The sequence below is a fragment of the Merops nubicus genome, unplaced genomic scaffold, assembly GCF_000691845.1.
Source record: "Merops nubicus isolate BGI_N331 unplaced genomic scaffold, ASM69184v1 scaffold1846, whole genome shotgun sequence".
Classification (NCBI taxonomy): domain Eukaryota; kingdom Metazoa; phylum Chordata; class Aves; order Coraciiformes; family Meropidae; genus Merops; species Merops nubicus.
Window position 1 is genome coordinate 1 of NW_008612714.1, and position 25,948 is coordinate 25,948.

Sequence of the window (25,948 nt, forward strand, 5' to 3'; positions counted from 1 at the left end):
CACGTATGAACACGCGTGTGCCACGCCTGTTACAGGTATGAAAACCATCTCCCTGAGGAGGTACCTTACCTGCGTCGATGCTGCCCTGGGCACTGTTGGCTCTGGCCAAGGAGAGGCTGCGGTGGCTGGCGTTGCGCAGCTGGGAGAAGGAGGAGGTGGAGTCAATGGTGTTCCTTCGCGTTCCCAGAGCGTTGGTGGGGAACAGGAACTGTGTGTAAGAGACGGTCTGCAAAGAGCCAGAAGAGACAGTTACCCTCAGCCCAGCTCCCCTGTGTGGCGTGCCTCTGGTGCATCCCCACTGGACGTGAGGGAAGCCAAATTAGGGGAGGATTTCCTGGGCAGTCAGTGTATCCGTGCAAAAACAAAGCTTCTGCAAAGATTAATTCTTCAACAAAACCAAACCACAGATAGATACACACACACACACACACACACACACACACACACAAGCTCTAGTGCACTGGGTTTATAAAACCCCACTCAGGGATCAGATTGTGTCAAACTGGGCAGGTTTTTTACAGTGGGCCTCCTCTTGTAGCAGATTCCAGCTCATTCTTTCCTGAAACAGCATCGTCTCTAAGGGTCCCTCAACACAGAGCTGGCAGAGGCAAGTCACAGAATCCTTTAGGTTGGAAGAGACCTCCAAGATCATCAAGTCCAACCATCAAGCCAACACTACTAAGCCCTCTGCTAAAACAGATCAGAATCTGTCAGGGTTGGAAGGGACCACAAGGATCCCCCAGTTCCAACCCCTCTGCCATGAGCAGGGACACCTCCCACTAGATCTTGCAGAGTCTTATTGCTGTCGTGAGCTCCAGTTTACACCAGTGGTTGTGGGAGGTCATTTACTACCTCCCAACGTGGACTAAGTGTCAATTAATAACTCATGACAGATTTCTTTAGAGTGTAACAATTCTCTGCTTATACCCTTGGCCAGGACTAACGTGTGTCTTGCTTCTCATAGGTTTACTTTCCAAAAAATAACATTATATTGAAGGAAAAACTCGATTCTCAGACTCTAGACTGGTTTACAAGGAGGTCAGAACAGCTCTCAAGTAAAAATGTGAGCTTTCATTTATTTTTAAGCAGGCACATTATCCTCAGAACACACAGCCTGGTTAGGTGAGCACACCATGTGTAGGAGCACTGACCTAGGACCTTTAAATCCATCCTTGACAGCAGACTGGGGAAACTGAACCATGAAAAGTAAATCAGGCCTGCAGCAAAAGCTGTTTTCATTTATGATTAAATTTATCTTCCCTTATATATTTGTTTAAAATGGATCATTTTCCCTGACGATTCGTAATTCCTTGTTTGATTCAAAAAATACACTGCTAAGCAAAATGTGTTTTATTTTAAAAAAATTGAAAGCCAACAGATTTACAGCTTGCAACCCTCACTAGAAATTATTTTCAAGCCCCTGACAATATAGTCTGCAGTGATACCTCCACGGGAAAGCTGCATGATTCAACAGTCCTTGACAACACCAGATGTTGCCAGAGGCAAATTTCTTGGAGGAGACAGAGCTGTTTGCATTGACAGCCTGGGCAGCCCTCCTGAATTTCAGCTAAGCTCATTTACAGTTTGTAAATACTGTGCCTAACTACTCTGTCACACCACATGTTATAGTTCAGCCTGTTGTTTGTTAAGCCATTTTTTCCCTTGTTACAAAGGGAGGAGGAACTGAAGCATCCTCACCTTCCCATCTGCTCCAAGCTCCACACCTTCAAGACCAATTATCTCCTTCAGACACACGCTGGCAGAATGGCACTGGCGTCCACCATCCAGCTTCATATCCCTGGGACACAGAAACCAGAGCAGAAAACCAGCTGTTAACACAGACACCTTGTCCACCTTCAACCACCCAGGGCTGGAATAAGGCAGCAGCATTCACCCAAACGTGCTGATGCAAAGCTCAGACCAGACAGCTTCTCCTATGGGCAGCACTTGTGTTCTCTAAAGCACACTACAGAGGCCAGCAGGATTAGCCCAGCTCTCCATCACCTTGGGACCTTCACAAGGACCCACCCAGTTGGCACCTTACACTTGGAGGTCAATAAGCTGCCTGAGATAACCAGGCTGCAGCCCACGCTTTGGCCTCACCATCCAAATGTGTGTGAAGGCAAAAAAGGCTGTGAGGGAATATGTGCTCTGCAAAGGACAGCTGTGTACAACTCCAGAGGATTTCTCTCACAGTATCTCCTGGCTGATTTCTGCTGAACTCCAAGCTTGGGCTTAAAAATCTGTGTGGGAGAGATGCTGAGACACTGAGGCAGGGAGCAGCCCAGTTGCAGGGCTGGGCTCTCCTACTGTAACTCTACACAGCCTGATTCCCTGTCTTCCCCTTCCAATCTGTCACTCATTTTATTTCTCTAAAACATAGCAACTGACAAGTCCCAAATAAATCATGGAAAAATCCAACTGGAAAACATCTTTTCTGTGACAAAGGAAAAGATCATATCAAGTTTCTAACCCTAACAAAGTCCTCTTGGTTTCTGGACTGGGGTTCACTTAGCACAGTGTCACATTATCATTCTTGTTTCCTGGTATAATGTTACTGAGGGGCTGGACAAGTAATGATGTAAAAATAACCTCCTGTCAGAGGCATGGAATCAGCCTCTCCACTCCCGTGCAGGATGTGCTTCAAGCAACTACTCCTCATAGAGATAAATGCCAAGTAGCAACCATTTCAGCAGGTCTTATCTGCAGAACACACAGCTGGAGGAAGCCCCCACAGCCAAAAATGAAACAAAGACCTGAATTACCTGAAGTAATATCAGAACAGTTTAGTTTCCTCCCACTCAACACCTGACGGACACAGAGGATGAAATAATGCTGTTACAATTTGGAAAGCAGTCACAGGGATACTTCTCCACGCGATGGACTGACCAGGGCAGACAGGGCTGTAACTCATGAAGTGGAAATCTGGCACCCTTTGAAGGGTTTTAAACAAATAAAAGAGCAGCTCTGGGGACTGAAAAGAAATCGGTGCTCTGGGAGGAGGGTCAGCTGGCACGTGTGAGCACATGGGAAGGGTTCCTGGGCATTAGCTGAAGATTGATGGAAATTACCAGCTCCATTTCCCCATCTTTCTGTTGTTTCTCAACAAGACTACCCCCAGGACCCTGTGAACAACGCTGCTCTCATTCTCCCTTGATCTTGGAGGTCTTTTCCAACCCAAATGATTGGAAATCATTTTGATTCCCTCATCCTAGGTATTTTGCAAGGGCTTCTTAGGGTCTTCCCCTTCTCTACATATGCTCTGTGTGTCCAGGTAGCCTATGATTGCTTATCTTGTAAGCCAGAGTAACAGAACATTACTGTTTGGAGAGAAACCTGTCCATAAACCAGAACTAAACTCCCTCTCTTGAGGAAAATCAGCACTAAACAACGCACAGTTTCTTATCAGCATATAAATGGAAAGGCTCATCCTAGCTTATACATATATATCCTTCTCTCACTGGTAAAGATCTCAGTGAACACCCAACATCAAATTCCCAGGCCACTCTGCCATATATCCTCTTTGAGTTCCTCATTCCTTAACCCAACAGTGAGCTACTGACGTTTCTGCAGTACAAGCCTTGATTTTTTTTCCTTCTCTCCTGCTACAGATAAAACATTTATGAATGCCTCAGCAAAGTTCTTGCCCAAGGGCTGCCACCCTGTGCTGGACGAGCCCCAGCGCAGCTGTTTCCTCCCCACATGCCCAAAATCCCAAGAGCAACTGGGAAGGACCTGGGGGATGCCTTTGCTCTGTCCTCCAAACGGGTGAGTCCTGCTTGGAGAAGAGTCAGGACAGTTGTTTGGGTACAGCCACAGCAGCAGTGTTGCCAACTACAGCCACCAAGTTCTTCAGGACACATGCCCTCCTGTGGCAGCATGGTCAATGGACCCTGTGGAGCATGAACACAGGGAGGATACATCCTTCCTATTCAAAAAATTCAAGCTTTAATTGTGATTAATTTATTTAGATTGCTGGTGGGACTGAGGAACTGCACAAACCAACACCCAGCAGTACAAGGTGCTTACAAAACGCAGAGTAGGAAAGAAGGTCCTTGCCAAAGAGGCTTTTAAGTGAAGAAAACTGCCTTTCTCCTCTTCCTCACTCTTGATTTTCCCATTTTATTTTCCAGAAGTAGTTTTTAACAAATTTTTCCATGGATCCAAGCAGCCATCGAAAAGCAAAATTCATGGAAACTTAAATTTTACTGCCTTCACTTTATTTGAGCAGTGAAAGCTTGAGGAAATGGGAAGACCAGGGATGACACTGCCTTAGGAGGCAACACCCCAGTTTCTGACAAAGTTTGGGGAGATACCACGATATACAGCAATGTCAAGCTCTACTCCTGCACACCACTTCCAGAAAGCTGAGCAGTGTTACAAACTACACTCAAAAATAGCCATATTGCTTTTGTTATCCAGGACTGTAGAAAAATATGAAGGTTTCTCCACCTAACATTGTTCACAGATCTTGAAACAGCACCAAGTGACCTGGAACCCCAAATTTTTTAGGGGATGGTGAAAAGTTTTACTGAGCAGGTAGCTAAGAATCAAAACCATGGAAATTTTACCATGTCTATTAGGCCCGGATTAAGGGGTTATAAATTGGATGCTAATTACCTTTGAAAGTCTAACATTTCTTTAATGAATCAAATGTTATGCTTTGATGTGATCTACAAAGCCCCATGCAGGACTCCTGCTGGGCACTTGCTCTTTAAATGACAGCAACAGTTGAACACTTTAACCTGTGAATAATTTAGGAGACATTAATTATTAAGTAGACTTCTAGACACATGAAAAAGTCTTCTGCTTATTGCAAAAAGGAATGTGATAATTGTGATTTGGAGATGTAAGCCTGCACGCCTAGTGCTGCCTGATTGTTAAGATTTATTCTAAAAGCAAAGGTGGTACAGGAGCCATCAAGAAAAGACACTGGTTTTACCCATTTTCTACTTATTGTCTCTGTTTCTAGGGACAAGGAGAGCTGTGGAAAAGTTGTGCTGCCAGCAGAGCTCCCACTGCCTGAGACTGCCTGCTTTAATTGATCAAGAGCTTTCAGATCCCAACTGTCATTAATGTTGCTAGAACAACAACTCCAGTGGCAATTTACAGGGAGAGGAGGTGGAAAAACCCCTGGAAAGCTGTCTGTGATGGGCCACTATTCTGTATTTCTCCCCAAACATATTCAGGTGTCAGCACATCAACTCTTGTCCTGGTATTTTGCTCAACACAAAGTTCAAAATTTAGAGCTATTAGCTTCTGGAGTCTCACTGCTTAATTTCCATCTAAGGGAAGAGTGCAACTCACAAAAATGAGCAATGGTGGCTCTGTAGAATTCATACATAAGATGATTAGTTTAGAAATGTCCTGTGACGGGAAAAAAAACCCTGATTTATGTGTCTTTCTGTAAAGCTAATATGCACTTGGGTTGTTTTTTGTTCAGTTTGGGAGAAGTAGGGAAAATGAGTGATGGTAAAGAAAAACAGGACTATTTCAGTCTCCCTATTATTAGCTAAAACCAGATAGCTACTCTTCCCCAGGCCTACCAAAAGATGAATGCTCAGGAAAGGCTCTCAAGATTGATGATTTCATCAGAATTACCTCATGTACAAAAATCTGTTGGGGAAGAAGAGCAAGGAACTGGTACCAAATCTGGAAGATATGAGTATCCTGCTTTGCTGTGTGCTTATTGCTGCTGTCCTCACGGCAATTTAGATGCTCTCCTTGCTCCTGTAAACAGTCATTTTCCACACTCATTGCAACGCTTGTTACCTGACCTGCCAAATTATCAACAGCAGGGTTGTGCTGTAAGAGACAGCCTCACCTAAATGCCTCTTTTTGCCTCATTTTGCAGAGGAATTGCTTGCCCAGTAATGAAGGCTGTTGGGAACGCCTGGCCTAGGGACTCAGCGATCGTTATGACCTGATTTCTATCAAATTCAGGTGATACACTTTGTTTCACCTGGGGTGAGGGCAGGGATAACTTCCTGCTCTCACACCCCTGACCTCAGCAGAGCTCTGGGCAGCCCCCAGCTCAAGGCAGCGTGACCCCGAGTTCCCTCTGGCCGCCGGCTGCAGCGCTGCTGAGGACACAGGGCTGGCTGCCGGACAGGCCGCTGGAGCTCAGGGCCAGGCCAGGCCCGGGCGGCGGCACGGGGGAGAGACAGAGACACGCCGGGGCAGGCAGAGGGGCCGGCTGGTGACACGTGTGAAAACGCCTGACCCACGCATGAACCGCGTGTGACACGTCTGCCACACGTATGAAAACGCGTGTGACACGCCTGCCACACGTATGAACACGCGTGTGACACGTCTGCCACACGTATGAAAACGCGTGTGACACGCCTGCCACACGTATGAACACGCGTGTGACACGTCTGCCACACGTATGAAAACGCGTGTGACACGCCTGCCACACGTATGAACACGCGTGTGACACGTCTGCCACACGTATGAAAACGCGTGTGACACGCCTGCCACACGTATGAACACGCGTGTGACACGTCTGCCACACGTATGAAAACGCGTGTGACACGCCTGCCACACGTATGAACACGCGTGTGACACGTCTGCCACACGTATGAACACGCGTGTGACACGCCTGCCACACGTATGAACACGTGTGTTATGCGCCTGCTACACGCCCGGACATGCCTGCTACATGCATGGACACATGTGCTGCATATATGTAACATGAGCATGTGTGCTGCATGTATGAACATGCATGTTACACATATGAACACGCGTGTTACACGTATGTAACACATATGGACACACGTGTTAAATGTATGCACACGTGTGTTGCACATGTGTCAGTGTCATGTCATGTGCACGTCACTCACCTGTGGCTCCCAGGTCTCACGCCTGCCCCTGAGACCCGGCCCCTGAGGCCCGTTCACTCCGCTGGACACACTCCTGCCAAGGCCGCCGTGCCTGGCGGCTCCGCCCACTGCAGGACGGTTCCCAACACCCCTGCCCCCGGCACTCAGCTCCGCCAGTCACAGCTGCACGCCCCCCTGCCTGGCTCCAACATCCTCAGGGCCCTGCGCCTGCGGGTGGGAGCTGGCTGCAAACACACGCCAGCCTCCTGCAGGGCACCCGAGTTACCCCGACGCCTGCCCCGAGCACTGCCAGGGCTGCACCGGGGAGCTGGAGGAGAAGTGGTGCCTAGGAAAGCTCCACGAGCAAGCAAGCGATGGAGAACGCGTTCCCTTCTTCCTCTGCCTGGAAGTCTGCCTGGCAAAGAATCCTGGGGTGCCAGCGTGGCCTGTAGTACACCAGTGAAGGGTACGAAAGGAGAGGAGAAATAGTTTTTATAAGGCCCAAATCTCTCCCCACCACGCCAGCAAAGGCTGAGGAGTCACTGCTGCGCCTCCTCACCACGGGTTTTGCTCACAAGCTTTAGCCAGACCTGGAGAGTTTATGGCCCTGACCCACACAAATTCCTGCCTCTCAGTAACTCCAACTAGAGACAATGCATCTCACAATGCCAGTCCAGCTTTAATTCTCTCCTTTTTCCTTACACAACAGCACTATAAGCTAAAGCCTCAGGTTTCCATCAGATACAAGGGATGGACACAATTCTGAGGACAGAAAGCTCTACTTTGTAAGCAAGTGTAATCAGAAGTGATTACTTGTTTGACCTCTCTCTCCCCACCATGTCACACTCTGTGCTTCTCACTTCTCCTCAGTGTAACAGCCAGCTAGAGAAAGCAAGTCCTGCAGCATGTGGTGCCCTTCCATGGCCCTATCAAGCACCACCAGATCAGCTTTCTGAGACCACGGCTGGAACAACCTCCCCTCCATCCACCACTGGCAGCCTCTGCACTGCTCTGGAGAACATCTGCCTCCAAAATCCTGCTGCCTGGCTGCTGGGGAGGGGGACCTGGGAAGCCTGTTCCAGGGGACAGCTCCAACTCATCCTCTCGTGGATTTCCCCAGCTCTCCTCCCCACAGCCTCCAGGACAATCACTTAAAACCTCAGTTGAGGGAGTGAGGAGGATTCACTGCAACAATGATTTGTTTCTTTTCATCCATTATTCAGTAGTGTTTGCACTACTAGAAAGATAGGGGACTTTTTTGTTTGTTTGTTTAATCTTGAATTTCTAGCAAAAGGAGCAGGGATGTATTGTTCTGTACTGGTAACCTGCTACCTCCTCACCCCATGCCCTTCTTGCTGCTCAAGCATGGTACAGGACATTACATACTGAAATAATATTGAGGTTTGCAGCTGGGCTTGGTACTGTTGTCATTTAGAAGGTATAACCAGCCATCAGCATTTCAAAATATATTCAGTTTTCAATAAAGAGGCAATTTCCACAGGGCAATGACCATAAATTAATGACAGTGTGCCCAAGAAGAATGAACAAAGCTGTCAGTCTGTCAAGAATTTGTCTGATGTGTCATCCTGGTTTAATTAAGGGAAAAAAATTTCCTGTGAGAGACAGGAGAGCAAGTCAACTCTCCTACAGTGCTGCCTCCTTTCCCTTGAGCATTAAAAACAATCCCCCTTTGTTTTGAATTACTGATGCACGAGCAGCTTGTGGCAAATCACTCTCCAGAATTAAATAGATAGCTGAAAAATAGGAGCCAAATTCATCCTCTAGACGCTGGATATATTCGACTTGATTTCAAACCCACCTCAGTTTATCAAAGGAATACTTCCTGAAAGTTTTGTGCCAAGCTGATGCCCACGACAGGCAACTCTCAGCTCTCCCCTGAGTGGCCACGGTGGCCACTCTTTATTCCTCTGCCCCAGGAACATCAAGCTGCCACCGAGCAGCACTGCCCTTCCCAGCACTGTGCTGCACCTCTGGGGGCACCCAGCAAGCCAAGCAGATGTCTACCAGGCAACCTCTCCTAGCCAGCTTCTTCCACTCCCACAGTTTCAGTGGGAGAGCAAAAAGCTTTCTCAAGTCTTTGGAGAACTGCTTCAATCCAGAACAACTTTTCTATCAGAGGTCTAGTGTCTCAGCACACTGAAGGCAGCTCCATGGATGCTGCTTACCTCAGCTAAGAACCTGTATGGTATGACAGCCAAAATAATGTTTTCACTGACAGAATGATCTGAGCAGTACAACAAAAACCTATTATTGGTTTTTATCATTGGTTTTTAACCTAGACCTATTACATTTAAATCCAAATATTCCTCTGTAGTTCTGGAAATGTAGATACAGTGGCATTATGTTTGTGGGGAACAAGAAAACTAAGCTTATAAACTAGAACTCGTGCTGCCTGGAGTACTTGTTTTGTCAAAGATGAGGGAGGTCAGAAGAAACAATAAACCAGTGCATTTTTCATGGATATTAGGGAGGGGTAGTTTTCTCCAGTTTAATACCACGACACATATAAATAAACTGGAGACTGAGAGCTGCAGTTTTAACTTGGTCACAAGGCAAACATCCCTACGTGCATTTCCCTCTTCTCAGAGCAGATCTGTAAAAGCATCAGCCTCCATCATGCTGTTGTCCATGACCAGGTGTCCATGCAGGCCCAGAAAGACTGTGTAGAACATGGAGAGATATACATACCCGACTTGGGTACAGTCTCGATATGGCAGCACTGAAAATATGCTACAGAAGGATCTTCTGCTGCTGATAAGGACTATTCTAAAATATAAAAGAAAATAAAAGAAATCAAAGACTAAAATTGAAAAATCCCACCACAATTAAGCAAAGCAACAGATGTTACCCTTGAGGAATGACCCTTCTCCACCAAACCAAAGGAGTCCCTTGATTTTCACCTTCCTGTTCCTGAAATAGCCTGATTCATGGATGAAGTCCAAGTTTGCTACTGTCAAACTTTCAGGTCCTTTCACTGTTTGGAGCATTGAGGTCAGTTGAACCAGTCTCAAAACCTCTGCATCACCTGCAAAGTCACTGTGTGGCATTAAATCCAGTCCCTCAGAGCAACCTACCTGTTTTACCACCACACTACTGCCTTCAGCCACCACGCTCTGACATATTATTAAGCAACATCAAAACAACCTCCAGGTCAAGACCCACTTTCCATGAAACTCTGTGGACTGACAAGAGTTACATCACTACAGTTTTGGGAGATGCTGGTTGGCAAGAAGCCAAGAGAAGCCTGAGGGCATAAGATATAAAATGCCAATAAATAACTGATTGTTGATCAACATATCCTCTATTCTTATTACCTTCAGGGCAATGACAATTGTACAACATGTGCTAAAAAAGACCTTTCTTCCCTCTGAAGCTGGCCAACAGGCTGCATCCCCTCTAAGACACAGTGATGGCAATTTGTGCCCTCTTCTAATTTGTTTGGTATTGGAACTTACTGATGTTTTTACCCTCCTAAAAATCTATGCTCCTGTTCCAAATGCTGGCACCTACTGCTGGGCTGGTTGTCAGGGCTACTGCACTTCCCTGCTCTGCTCTCCAGCACTGATTCTTCTGATGTTGTGTGCCACAGATCTGTATGGGAGGTTTTCACCCAAATTTTTCATCATTGGTCAACACTGGGAACACAAACCCTAGGAAGCTGTTTTGTTCTTTACTGTCCCAAAACCACCATAAGCATCTATAAATCTCCTACCAGTTACACTGTTATTAAAACATTCTTTCCTTAGGGGACCAGCTTAGTCACTCTTGGAAAACATTTAGTCCTCAAGAGAGCTGCTGGAAAAGCTTGGAAAAATGCAGAATGATCAATTTTCCTTCTCCTGAATCTCTTCTGTTGCTATTCTGTTCCAGCAATCTTACTTCTTCCTTAATTGCACGCATAAAAGCAAAGTGGTATTTACCCTTTAACAAAGGGGGGTTTCTAATAATAAACATGCACACAGCATTAGGAAGCTCTCCTGCAGCAGATGAAATATGATTTCATTGATTGTCTGAATGCTGTAATGCCTCTTGCCTATGGTAAATACCTCAGGTCCTGTCAGATGGTCTCATGGTGCAGCAGTAAGTTAAAGCACAGAGGGAATATTTCACATTTGAGAAAAGCAATCCACAGGCAAAAAGAAAAAAAAAAAACCCTGGCATATGATTAATTTTGTGCTTGCCACTGCTTATTGCTGAATGGTTGCTACTCACAACAGCTTGCTTGTTCACTGGAAGCCTTGTTTGCTGATGTATGAAACTTGGCACCGATTTCAAGGCTGACATCAGAAAGCATCTTTGAATTTGGAAAGCCAGGGTACCCACTAAGCATATTCCCCCCACTCCCTCTGGTTGTTTCTGGAAACACAGCTCTTCCAACAACACTCTACACCTCCCTAAAAGAAAAAAAAAAACCCTGACTTTTAATACTTAAAGAAAAACAAACTGATGCTTCCATGTCCACAGGCAGAGACAACAGTGGGAAGTTACCACAGCAGACTTGCTGTGTGTATCAGAAGGAATCAGACCAGAAAGGAAACAAACAGCACCAGCTCAGCCTCTGGTATTTTTCAGATTCCTTTCCCTTGGGATCAACATATTGCATCTCTCTCCATAACATGGGGAACCCTCCTTACATAAGGATCTTCTAGACAGAGCAGGAGAGGAGCCCATGGTCTCCTCTGCCAGGCTGGCACAAAACTTCATCTGCAGGGGCTGGTGCAAAACAGCATTAGGAACTGGACTGGAAGAGAAGCAGGGAAGGCAGTGCTCAAAAGCTCATCATGGAGGGTAAACCAGCACTTTGTTTAGAGGTCTGATGATATTAATGGAAAACAAAAACAATTCTGAGGGCCTGCAGTGGTTTACTGGAGCAGAAAGTCCAGAAAGTCACACAGTATTCTTTGAGAAGAAGGGGTGGTGGAAGCCTCTTGCTGCTCAAGAAAATTGAATTACTGTTTCTAGGAGAAAAGCACTTCCCTGGATTTCAACTCTTGAACAATCCTGCACAGCTCTGAATGAGCTCTGTCTGATGACATCAGAAGCAGCCTGAGTCAGAGTGGGATTATGTGCCCTGATTACCACTCTGCCACCTAGATCTGCCTGAAATTACTTCATGAAAAGGTTTTCACTCTCTAATTCTCACATTTCAGCAAGAAGTTGTACTAATTACTATGGCTCAGAGCAACCATTATTTTGCAAGAGAGCTCTGACAATGTGCAGCTGTCTGAGACTAGAAGCTAATCTCCCAATTTCTTCCATGAGTTACATGCTATGAAACTACAAAAACTTACTCAGCACAAAGCTCTCAACAGAATCAGGAATTTACTTGACTTAAAGAAGAATAACATCTCTCTCCTTTAGTGTTTGTCTAGGTTTGATTGTGTCACTCCAAAGGCTGCAATCAGGCAATGGGATACACACCAAATGGACCATACACATGAGGAACACTCCAGTTTCTTTTCTGACTGATGATTTTTGACTACTGGGGCATTGCTGCCCTGCACCCATCTACAAATCCAAAGAAACCAGTTTAACCAGTGCACAGACCCATCGATGGGAAGCTTTACAAGGACCAGCTGATAAGCTGTGGTCTGTCTATAGGTGTTTTTTTCCCCATTGCTAAATAACTGAACTATTTAACCACAGCCAGTCCTGCCTTCCCACTGCACTGCTGAAGGCCAGGCCCAGACCATCATCACTCAGTGCATGTCATCCCTGGAGCTAAAAGGGGAAGAGCTCCCAGTGCCACAGGACAAAGACATTTTTTGTGTCACTTTACAGGTTGAGAGCTGTAAATGGGGGCAGTGAGCAGAGAAAGGAGCCCTGAGCTACTCCCCACACTGCAGTTCTCTTTCCTGGGACACTCAGAGGGACAAGCCAGCAGAACAATTCCTGAGAGCAGCAGCTATTTGAAAGCCTAGCTCTCAAACTCACCACTCAACAATATATTCTGTGCCTATGCCTTCAAAGCTGGGCTCTTATGTGAAAGGCAAGGCTGATGTGCTGTGACACCTCAGGGGTTTCAGAGAGGGCTCAGAGAGTGGCACTGGCACCCTGCACCTTGCAGAGTGATGCTGGCCCTGCCCTTCCCCTGCATCCCAGGGGCTGACTCTGCAGCAGCCAGCTCTGCAGCCACAGTACCTGCCGTTCCTGGTATCGTGCTGCCTCATGTTCTTGATAAAATGAACCTTCTTAAAGTTCTTTGGTCTGGGTGATCCTGAGAGTGTCCGACATCTGAAAAATAAATTAGTTGGGGGGTGAAGGGGGAAGAAAAAAAAAATACAAGCACTCAGTTCCCTGCTGTACAGCCAAGGAGTCTACACAAAGGCAGGAAGGAAAGACGAGACAAATGATTCCAGTCACCCTGTGTTAGGAATCAGCAAGGACAACCAAGACAATGAGTCTGGAAATGCAACAGCACAAATAAAAGAAATTATTTAAAATAAGAAGAAGAAAAGGCACCACAACTCCTCCCTTCATGCAAAAGAATACATAATAAAAAAAAAAAACTCAGCAAAATAAAACTCCCTGTAATCTGCTGTGACAGTTTATCCCAAGCTTTAAGAGGGAAATAAAAATTAAACTCAAACAAAACCTGTTAAATATGTGATTTTCCCCCTCACACCAACACCTACACTTTTCTATCCTCCTCAGCCATTGAGGAAAGTTCTTTCTTGGTTTAATTTTGGAAAGATTTAAAACCTCTCATTTGCAAGGATAATTCCTATCTGCTTTTAACTCTAAACATTAGTTTCCAAATTCCTGACAGCACAGAAAACAACCAAAAATGAAATAAATCACCTCAGGAAAAAAAAAAATTCTTCCTTCATAACATTAATCCTTAAATCTATTTTACATCTGCACAGGCTGTTAAAAATTGCAGTTAGAGAAAGAAATTGCCAGAGGGAGGGGAGATGAGAGAAGCAGCAATATCCTCCCCCCTGCCAGCCTTCTCTCTTCAATCAGCCGAAGCCACAACCACATGAAAGGCTGTGAGAGCTCTCTCTGATTCATCTGGGTGCTGTTTGGTTGGAAGGCACAGCACGGGGTGCAGGCACCAGGGTTAATTCCTCTGCTGGCTGCACAGCCAGGGCTGCTGGACCCCACCTGCTGCACCCCCCGGGGGAGATCAGGGACCTCAAGAGACCTGAAGGGATGAGCATCCTCCACTGGTGCACAGGACCAGCACAGCCCCTACCTGTTGAGCCTCCCCAACCTATTTTTCCCATCCTCTGCCATGCACAGGCAGAGCTCAGCAGTTTTGCAACCTCAAGAGGTCTTTTTGTTGGACTGAAACCCCAGCCCACCAGTCCCCATCACTGTGCCCATCACACTGCACGGGCATTTTTTTTGCCATTCCTTTTCCTCTTCCTCTTTTTCTATTCTTTTTGCCATTTCTGCCTTCCTTGTTGGTAAACTCCTTGAGCTTCCCTCACCTTCTGTTTGCATTTAGATTCCTCACAGGAAAATACCACCTGGAGAGAGCTTCTGCCATCAGTTGTGCAAATGAGCAAGTAGATGCTTTATGTCTTTGGCCACTGGCACGTGTTTGAATCATTTATGAGAATGCTTCATAAGGTGCTGTAAGCATTCAGCAGTAAGCCTGGCAAAAATAATCAAGCCTTGGTAATAGGCCAGTTGGTACAGCCTCTGCTAGCAAATCTTTGCTTCAAGGTGGGGAGAGGCAGCCAATGTGCACGTGGATAAACAAGGCTATAGGCTATGCATCAAACCCAAACCAGCTCAATTACAGGTCCCCAGATAACGAGGCATTCAAAATGAAGCTGCCACCTTGCCAAACAGCTGACCTGGAAGCATACCACACGCTGGTCAGGTTACTGATCAGCCTGCTTCTGAGCTGCTAAGCAGTTGCTCCACTTTCCATCACCCCAGAGGATTGCCTGGTGACTAATTACTGTGGTCTCCAGAGGAGCTGTGGCCTCCTGGGTGCAGAAATAAAACTGCACTGAAGCTGCTGAGATAACAAGGATGAGGACAGATTTATTAGGGAGGCAGCAGGCACGAGCCTACCAGCCAAAACAGAGACAGGAATGCTGGTTACCAAAACAAGATTGCGTGTGCCACAGAAGGAATAATCAAAAGCCATGAAAAGTGGGAATACAAAATGTTACCCTTCAAAAGATCAGAGCAGTGATACTTACTTTTAAAAGTACTATGTAAATTAGAGGCTAGTTGTTGCTGTTAGTGATAAAACTCTGTACTCATCAAATTTGACATTATTTCCTGACATTTTCTTTGAATACTGACTTTTCATTTAATCACCTAGTGCCAAGGAGTGTGTAATTCATGTCCCCTGCTACCTTGCAGAGGGTGTGAGGTTTCTCTTTACTCGCTGTTAAGAACACCTCAATGTGACACCCAACACGTGCAGGGACAGCAAGGCTGGGTGTGTGCCTCACAGAGAGACAACCAGAGAGAGTGGATGGCATCACCTCCTCAGCGGGGCGTTCTCCTCAATGTCCTCCAGAGTCTCCAGAGAAGATCGTTGGGAGATCAGCCGGCGGCTGCAGAGAAAACACAACACAAAAGGTCTCTGTTGGTCAGAAGGCATGAGAAAATCCTCCCAGCTGTTATTTAGCAGAGCTCACAAAGGGCTGTTCACTAGCTGAGCTGCACCTTTGGATAGGAATCCATTTTGTCCTGTTTTGCTTACCCCACTAACTCAATTCCCTACCAACCAGAAGTTTTTGTAGCCAAACTGAAGTTGAAACGTCCCAACACGAGTCCCACGTTTGCTGTGGGTAGCTTGCAAAGCTCTCTGGTAAAATAACACCTACATGGATCCACAGAGTCTGCCTGCCATTCACAGGCAACATTTATATTTGCCCCTTGCCCTTTTTACTAAATAAATGCTGCTTGTTTCTCAGCCATGTCCATCCCATCCCACGTGTGAGGAGTGACTGAAGGGAGATGGAAGATGATGAGCCAGCAGCACTGGGCACAAACCAGCAACTTAAAAGGGAGCTGACCACTCATTTGAGCAGCACAGGTGAGGTCTGGCTGTTCTAAACCAGTGTGCCATGTCTGAGGCAGATCCCTCCTCCATCTCCAGTGGAATGAAGGAAAGAAACTCCAGCACTTGAGGTCTTCTGTCTGTCCTGGCAGGCAGGGAAGAAGCCCTGCTGCAAGGCTGGTTTTAGCAGCAGTGGCTGAGGTGTACAGTACCTTGCCAGGGATTTTATGAGCAAGAACTTAGATGATAAAAGTCCTTGTAGACTACCACTATTTTCCCCCCAATTAGCTTAATATTCTTCCCACCAAGCTGCCTCACTCCCTTGATCTGCAAGTAAAGAGTTTCCAAAATCTCCCTGTGTTATGAGCACCCTCCTCCTTTGGAAGGGGGCTCATTCATTTATTCCTGGGCTGTATTTCCACAAGAAATTGTTTTCCCTCATGCCAGTGTAAGCAGTTTCTAATCCTTCCTGTAATTTCCCAGCCTCTCCAGTTGTGCTGCTACAACTGCTCCTGCAGACATGCTGCAAATCTGATTACCAAAATGTTTTTCAGTGCAGAATAACCCTGAGGTTCAGTCATTCAGTTTACTACGAGCTCAAACACTAGATTTCTATTCCTAACCCCTAGATAACACATCTCAGGACAGTCTGAACGTGTATGTGGCTTTTTGTGTACTTAGAAAATCATTAAAAAAAAAACCCTCAAACAATTTATAGAGCAACTAAGTGTGAAGTGTAATCCTCTTAGGAAAATATGCAAACCTAAATCCCCTCAGGCTTTGTCTGAATGAGAATTTGAGAAGATTTGGTGCAAGATAGATAGGATAGACTTTCAAAAAGCTAAGAAAATATAGAAGTCTTCATTTCAGGGTGTGCAGAACTTGATGGTGCAGGCAAAGAAGTAGAGACCAAGAGCATCAGTCAGGGATACACAGTACAACCTCACCACCTTCTCCAAACTCAATTTATCCAGCTAGTCACCCAGTGAATACCAGTTAGGTGCTTGTACAACACCAGATGCATATTCCAGCTGCTCCTGCAACCCTCCTCATCCCAAATTGCACACTGTCCTCAACTCCACTGCCAATAGCTTGGCAGAGATGGGTTTGAAGATGTTCCATTTGCCACTGGTATTGAGGCAGGCACAGAAATACACCCAACTGCATCCCAGCAGCTCCAGGGCAGCTTTCCACACTGGCCAGCCAGCTCCCTGCTGGCTGTTCAGCCTCCTCTGGCTTCCCTAACTCAGCAGCCAGGGATGCTGCCTCCTGGTTTTGGGTAGCTAACCTCAAAAAGCAGCACAAGCTGGATAGGAATTGCTGCCACCCCTCTTGGCACAGAAGAGCTCAGGCTGGTTTTCACTGGTAGTGATTCTGCAGTATTTTGGGGTCCTGGCACAGCCTCAGCTCCCTGCACAGCCCCAGGAGCACTGCTGGGGTGGATCTGCAGCAGCCCTGCTGAAACCAGCTCAGGCTGACCACCCTCTTCCCACTGAGGGAGCTCAGCCACGAGGAAGTGTGTGCAATTACTCCACTTTATCTTACATCTTCATTTCCAGGCCTAATTAAGATGACCTAAATACCAGTGTTTTATAAGCTTTCCACAGCTGGATGTTATACCCAAAATGCCAACTAATGAACCTACCTGCTGTGAACCAAGTCACATCCTGTGCCACACACACATGAGAGACAGGAATTTTGGAAAAGCAAAGCCTTTGAAAAGGCATTCCAGGGAATACATGAAAAAAAAAACTAGTTTTTCCATTGCCTTCATTAAAAATTAATTGCTTCAATTGGTATTTACAGTTTAAATGAATTTAGCATCTTTCTCCAGGCAAGCAGTCAGGGCTTGTCTATACAACTACTGAAAGGGTTATTTTTCAAGAGCTGATTAATGTGCTATAGTAGCTGGAGTATATCTAGACACTTGCACTGAAATAGCCCAAACTGTTTTCTATCACACCATTATTCTGATGTAAAGCTGGGTTGGTATCTATTTTATAATTAAAAATGTCCTTTTTCAATAGTAATGAAGAGAAAATCCTTCTATGGCTAAGGAAGAGTATCTATATGCACACCAAAATAGCACCACGTGACTCACAGAGGATTCAGGCTTTGGGATAAAGGCTTTAGGGAAATCCAGTTTCAATATAAAACGCTTTAAAATTTGGGCAGAGTAAATTCCAACCAAGACACGATAAAATACGACTGCCCTTAATAACCAAATTAAAGATGTTATAGTAAAAATGTGAATTTCTCCTAATACATGGAGAGCCTTACAAAAATTCCTCCTGGTTTCAGTAGGACACCCTAGGCACACCCAACCCCACCCTCTCTCCCTGCACCCCATGCACACAGAAGAAAGCAGTTTAGCCCTGGGAAGATGATGACCTCCTCATACCACTTCTAGTTTCTTTTAATTTTAAAATCATATTTTCCCTTAAACACCTAAAGGCCTTTGCTTTTTTTTCCCCCCCTGTTCCCTGTGTTACATTTGCCCAGAAATAACCAACACCCAACCATCCAACTCCAAGCCCAGTGCAAAGAAAGAGACTAAAGAGCTGTTGGATGCCCTGGTATTTTAAAGGGCTGTTTTCTAAGACACCCATGACCCTGTTTGCCTACTGGATTTATCTTTGACCAGCTGTCTGCATCTCTGCTGAAGTTTCTTAAAACCTAGAATGCTGTCTCTGCTTCTCCTCTCTAAAGTCAGATTACTATAAACTATCAGGATAAAAAAATAAAGAAATAAACCACCAGGCCAAATAAAAGAAAGCAGATCTGTGAGTAGACTCCAAAAAGATTCACCATAATTAACACATTCATTAGTGGAAAATTATCTTCGCTGTCAATTGCTCCAAAATACTCAGCTCAGTTATGTTAAACATACAAAATCTTAAACCTCATAGACAGGAGATATAAAAAAATGGAGCTGCAATCAGAACACTGGATAAATTCATCCAGGAAGGAAGGAAGCTGATGATAATCCAAGAGATAAGGAAAAATAAATCCATGTGTAATGACTTTCTAGCACAGCTACAAAACCAGGAAGAAAAAGCTGCATTTTAAAGATGCCTAATTTTAGTGAAAGTTTTGGGTGTAGATCCTTCCTGCTTCTGCTGAGATTACAAACCTACAATGGCTAAAGCCAAAAGCGTGGGTGCCACTGGCTGCCAGAATTAAAAGCACCCCTCAGGACAAGCTTCCCCACTTTGGGACAAATCCCAAATCTGAAATCCCTTCAGAGATGCAGCAATCATGGGACACACTGAGTGCTCATCATCTGAACATCTGCCACGTGATGGGGGAACTTGGGAGAGCAAAAACACTTCAGGAGCTGAAATATTTGGTAGTTCACACGCCCACTGGGTCAACTCCTCCCTGGGAAGGTGCCTGAACAAGAGCCACAGGGCAGAAACAGGGTTATTACCTTCTGGGCAAAAGTCATCCTTATTTCCACTGTGCCTTCATCACAAAGATGCATCCTGTGAGAAGGAAGACTAGCCTAGGTGTGTCCACAAGGTGAGCTGAGATAAGCCCTTACAAAACCTGCAGTGATGGGGGATGAGAGCAGGATATCTGTAAGAACACCTCAGGGCCTGCACAGAGCTTTAGGTGCATTTCATTGCAGGTCCCCTCCAGCTGAAATTATTCCATCCCATCCTATTTGCAGACTCACCAGCACACCAGAAGTGAGGAAAGGTGCCAGAGCACTCTGCTCAGCTGGATCTACTGATATTTTATATTATTTGAGCAATTAAAAGTACCTTGTAGTGACAAAGCTGGCCAACAAATTGCAATTTTGAGGGCTGCTTCCAGCCCAGCATTATCAGGAGGCAGCACAAGACTCAGATTTCTCATTTATGTGCTCAGGGAGCTCTCCTGCCTTGGCTTACCTGGCTCAGTGTTCACTGTCCCCACACAGAACCACCAGAGGCAGCAGCTGAGGCAGATGCAAGAGCAGGCAGCCCTCCTAAAGCACAATGATTGCTGTACCAAACAACTCCAGAGATGATTCTTGACGTGTTCAGTCTCTCCCCAGCACACCCAAAAGATCTGCTGCACTCATATTATGCACTGAAGAAGGGAAGGGGTTGTCTGACCTCCTCCTCATGTCACTGGGACCCACTTCAAACGCCTCTTGAGCCCTTGACCTGATCTAATCTATGGTGTATGTAAGAAAACAGATAAAGCAATCATTAATAATATAGCTGCAACCCATCTTTTGGCAGAGGTGATTGACTGGGAACAGGTTCACAGCCCAACCTTATGGGAAGTCTGAAGGATCCCAGTTACCCATCACAAACCAATTGTTAACAGGAACATTAAGCTGCCTATATTCATTTTATATACCCTGTACATTATTTCAGATGGGGTCTATACACAGAGGTGAGGGCAAAAGGTCTGAAAATTACAGCAAAGCCCCAGGAGGGGCAGGTTAAGATCTTCCTCCACCTCCACGGCTCAGCAGAGGCACAGATGGCTTCCACCATCCTGCACTTGATGAGAGACCTCTCTATTGTCAAAAGGCACTGCCCTAAATTTTGCTAACAAAGCATTTTGAAGGGTGCAAGACACCAGTCAACATTTCCAAATCTTCCCAGCAGTCCAAGCTGGCTGCCCAAGGTGCCTGTCTCCAAATGTTTGGGAAGAACAGGAGCAAATCACAACACCAGACCTTAGAACACCTGGCATGGGAACCTGAGCCAATGCAGTGCTCCCAAAAACTGAGGTGCCATGCCCTTAGTCTGAATGATCTCCAGGGTCTGGCTGGAGCAGTGGCTGGGGTTACAACCACAGCCATGCAAAGTACAACCCTAGGCACAGCAACAGATCTTTGGATGCCCAACGCTACGACTACTGATGGAAAAAATTATCCAGCTCTTCTTTAGCCAAGACCCCTTTTTTGGGGAGGTATTTTTTCTTGTTGGTGTTTCATTTGTTTATATGCATGAACTTTTTAGAAGGTTTTAGGAAGAAAAAGCATTAATGCAATGCAAAAATGGGGATATCTGATATTTAAGGCTTTGGTTATTTGTCTGGAACGAATCAATCACGTCACCACTTCCCTAGGGGGAGCTCTGTGGATGTAAGCCAACAAAGATTTTCTGTTTTGCTGATCTTCCCCCCAGTTTTCTCTTCTCAAACTTGCTGCAGTTCCACCAGCAAGCACCCTGGAGAGACAAGGGGCCCAAGACTTTTTTTTCAGGGTTGTGCTACTGCCTAGTCCTGCATCAGCTGGATGATTTTTCTTGGTAACATAAAACAAGGCACTTTGTCATCTGACTCAGGGACAATTTTAAAGCTCTGCAATGAATTGCAATGAACTTGCAGCTCGTTAGCAATGAATTAAGTTGATGAAAGGTCACAAGGAATCAAGGACAATTTTTACAGAGCATCTCCAGGCAGTTTTTCCAAGCCATCAGCTCCTTTTTCCTAAGCAAGGAGCACATCTTGCAGTCTTTAGAAAGCTAACTGTCTGTTTCCCCATAAAATACCCCAAAGTATTGCTTAATGAAACACATCAAGAGTCCTTCTCATGCTCAGGGAGCAGGTTTCAGGATTCTGCTCACACATTTTCCTTGAGGCTGCTTTGATGTAATAACAGGGGAGAGAAATTTTTCAGGGCTTAGAGATTAATCAGCCAGAGCAAGGATGTGGGTTAGGACTGCCAGAAGTACACTCCTCTGGGACACTATCCACAGCTCAGCTTACCACAGATGAAATGAAACACACTCTGGGAATGCAAATGAATCAGGATGTCACAAAAAGTAATTCAATTTGGACCAGCAGGGCTTTAAATTTCCTTAGTTACCTACAAGATCTTTATTTAATGGAAACCTAGCACAATACCTAGTACAATCATTGATCTGGACTTCATTTTAGGGCTATTTTTAAAGGAATAGGCTTTGTAACATACTCCAACAGGCCTTCACAGCATGTCTATTATTATATATATGTATATCTAAGCACTTGCACACTTACACTTGCTCTGTAACAGATTTGCAGAGCAGTAGGATCTTTCCTACACATAAAAACAAGGGTAAGATTTTTATTCACCAAGGAGGAAGAGATAAGTGCAACAAGACAGCTAATTAGTCATTCTCCACTTCAATCAATAACCACAGAAAGAGCTTGGTTTTTAACTGCAGGCATTGTCTCACACCAAACAATCTGCAGATAAGAAAAATAAGTTCTCTTCCTAAAGGCACAGAAGTATTTGGATATAAAAGATGAAACAGCATTAGGGATGCTTTAACATTCTTCCCTTCCTTAGCCACTAGAGGATGTCCACTAGGACACACTGCTAATATATAACTTTATTATCCAGGCTGACAAATCTTGCCCAGTCTGCTGTTTTGGTACTACAGAGTACAAGCCATTAATAGCTGCCTGCCTCATTCAAATGAAACAAGACAATTATCAGCTGTAACTCCCACAATTAATACGACTGCTGCCAGCCCTTTCAGCAGAGTTGGATCTTTTATAGCTTAGTTGAAGTCTTTGGGGAATGTGTTTTTAGAACATTTGACCTGCTGTAAACAGAATTATCATACAAAATTCCATTTACTGTGCTGACCAGGAAGCACTTTCTATCAGCATTTTGGCATGAACAGGCAAGGGAATTTGACTGCAGCAGCTAGAGGGGACCATGCTCATCACCAGCAGCATTTCTGCTGCTCTCCAGCTGAGCCCAGGGCAATTTTCTGAAGAGGCACAAGGCTCATGCTAACCTCTGAGCTTGGGGTACATCCCCTTCAAGCTTGGGGTACACCCTCTTTGACACTGCTTGCTTGTTTCAGCTGATTTTATCTTCTCCTGTACTTCTCTGCTCCTTGCTCCCCTCCAAGACTGAGCAAATGCCTCCTAAGAGTCCAGGCTAATGGAGCTGTCACAGATTCAGCTAGTGGAGCTGGCAAACACATTCTGTGTGGTTATGACCCTTTACTGGTACCAAAAATGACATCTATGTCACAGACACCTACTTCAAAAGAACATCACTTTTAATACACAACAATGGGCTTGGGCCAGGGGTAAACAAACAGTTAAAGAGATGCCAACCCACACTATCCTGATTTCTGTCCAAGATGGGTATGAGGCTTTAAAAAGTGAATCCCATGAAGACTTGTCAAACTCTGGCACCTTACATGCAGAAGAGCCCCCAGCTGGAGGCTTGGTGTGCAGGGAAACTGTCCTCGTGGGCAACTGAACCTCCACACACCTACAGCACATCCTGACAGCAAAATAAGGGTCAATGAAGTAAAGGTCAGCCCCACATAGACCTCCTGCAAACTATGGCTTCATCATTTGTTTAAACCAGCCTCATTTATGCTAATAAAGTTATGCTGTGACCAAAAGCCACATCTACCCACCCCCTGCATCATGCCAGCAGAAGGGCTCCTGCAGGCAGCCAAAGGAATTGATCCTGGTTAACAAGCACTCAAGTGAAAAAACCCAATTAGTGATCAGCTTTTACTCTGCCTTGTGAGGGAGGAAGAGACCTGCTGTCAAAGGGATCAGCCCCAAACCATCCTCAAATTGCAGCAACAGACTTGACATTCCTGCATCCCTGGAGGCTGCTCCCACAGCTCCTGTGTTCCCCAAAACCTTTCTGCACACAGCTACAGGTCCCACCTCCAACTCAGTGACTTAGCAGGCACCTAAACAGTCACAGGGAGCAGGTTTAGGCTGGACAACTTCAAGCTCAACAGATACAGACATCAAACAGGAACACTGACCAGATTCAGTCTCTGGGTACCCAACAGCCCTGATGCTTTTTGGGTTGATGCAAAAGAAAGCAAGAAACACAACAGCAGCAAAATGACAACCTAGTAATCTTTTTTTACTGGTTCAGATGTTCTTTTTTTTTCCCCCTTGGTGTTTAAAAACTGCCTGACAGAACCTAAGTGACTCTCAAGAGGTTGATGGAATCCTGCTGCAGCAATGGATGGAGAAGACCAATTCCTGATGATAACAGAAAGCAAATGTTGTTTCCAAGACAAACTATTTTACTTCTGATAAACACTTGATAAAGTGTATGAATTATTTTTTTAAAATATAGGAGAAATTGATGAACCTAAAGCAAGGCAACTGCTATTGCAGACTGACATGAGTCCATACAGAACAACTGCACATCCACAGAAACAATCAAATTCACTATGTTAATACACTGACCCATTCCAGACTGTATTTTAGGCAACTTATTCCCACATCACTCCGATGTTCCATTGAATTTTGCTAAGACAGGGTGGCTGTGAGAAATGAGCCAGCACTGCAGTTCAATCAATTATTCCCTTTCAATTCAAGAACCATGCATATCCAGACTGCTTAATTTCTCCCCTACATCTGCATTTGCACATCTTTCTTCTCTGCAGAGCTTTCAAAAGCTCAAGTTTTAATGAGCGGACTATTTTTGATCCTAATTTTCCAAGCTGCAGTAAAGCTGCTTCATGACCTAATCTGATGGCAAATGGACCATCATTATAGGCTGGTTTTAAGCCAGTTATACAATAACCAGGCACAATGTTTCTGATTTTTAATCACTGATACACCAAGTGCCCTGTGCCCAATTAGAGCTCTCTGTCTGCAAACATCCTTTGAGCTGAGGGCAGCCAATGCCTGTTTGGGGTGAATAAAACACACTGCAGAGCAGCAACCTGGCTGCAGAGCTGCCTGACCTGCTTTGCCTTATTCTCAGCTTGAGTTCTGCCAACAGAAAGGAGCTGGCCAAAAATAACAGACAACACAACTCTTAAGGGCAATATCTTCAGGCTGAAAACACCAAGCAGCTCCATCAGGAATACAGACTGCCAGCACTGGAGGCTGGAGGATTCTGGTAGTTGTTGGGTGCAGATGTTTGACTCAATGGCATAAAAAAACCCAAACCTGTTTGCATTTTAGCCACTATCCTCAGGAAAATCAAAATACCTCTTATTTCATGAGGTGAGGAACAAAGCAGTTTGATTTGCCTGAAGCCAATGCTCCACTTTTTTATTATTACTACTATATCATACACAGAACACCAGGAAAATCAAAATACCTCTTGTTTTGTGAAGCGAGGAACAAAGCAGTTTGATTTGCCTGAAGCCAATGCTCCACTTTTTTATTATTACTACTATATCATACACAGAACACCCATCCTCAGAAAAAAAAACCCTTTTCCCACTGTTTGAACACGTCAACCTCCTGAGGAATTTTGCTTCCTGTAAAAAAAAAAAGCTCAGTTTCCTCTGGTTTGGCTTAAGAGCATTAAAGGTGGTGTTTCCACCAGGCAGATGGAAACTCTGGCTTGCCCACAGCTTCCCCCCTCCTCCCCACATTTCACAGTTCACTGTTGTGACCACAAGAAAGGTGAAAACCGCTGCTAAAACTTTAATCCTCCCTCCAAAATTGTAATCTTTATATAGCAAATATAATGAGCTTTCTCACTGACATCCTGCAACTAAGTTTAACAGGATTGCATAAGCAAAGTTGTGCTTAAATCCACCGAAAATGCAACCCAATTCCCCCAGCGTCTGCACTGGGGGTAATTAATGACAGATTTCATTAATATTCACTTATCCCACTTTTTTTTTGGGTTGTAGGCTTGTGCCCCACTAACACAAACACAGCAGAGAAGAAATCACTTCCATCCAAGGAGCTCCATTAAGCATCACAGGTAACATAAGCAGCATGGCCCTGCTCTTGTCTATCCTCTATCACCCCTTGGTTTTACTCTCTTTTCAGCAGCTACTTCCAGGCTGGAACCACAGGAGGAGCAGGAGGTCTTTTGCCACTGCTGTTAAGCAACAGTGGAGCATGGGAAAGGAAAATAAAATCATTTCAAAGTATTTTGCAAAGTGGTTCAAACCCTTGGAGGTGATGAAGTTTCCCTCTTGTCCTTTTGGCCCCTACATGAGGCTGTAAAAAAAATCTGATGCATCATTAAACCAACATATTTATCCTGTATTACCTTGTACTGCCTGAGCTGTCCTACCCATTTATAAGGCATCACTTTGAATTTAGTTCCCTTGGTTATTTGTTGCAGGCACTTGAAAGAAAGAGTGAGGGGACCAACTTGGTGGTCACCTGAACAACCTGCTCCGTTTCCTTTGTGGGCAGCGTGTGTGTTGCTCACACATCCCCAAAATGC

General features: G+C 45.2%; 1 protein-coding gene across 1 annotated transcript; it reads right to left on the reverse strand.

Moving 5' to 3' along the window:
• Window positions 1–33: 33 nt before the first annotated feature.
• Window positions 34–15,367, reverse strand: LOC103774226 (CDK5 and ABL1 enzyme substrate 1-like; the record flags this gene model as incomplete). The annotated part of the gene is made up of 5 exons (XM_008941613.1): window positions 34–226; window positions 1,699–1,798; window positions 9,531–9,608; window positions 12,984–13,076; window positions 15,296–15,367. Coding segments are annotated over 5 exons (536 nt in total), but the record flags the coding sequence as incomplete, so codon positions are not given.
• Window positions 15,368–25,948: the final 10,581 nt, after the last annotated feature.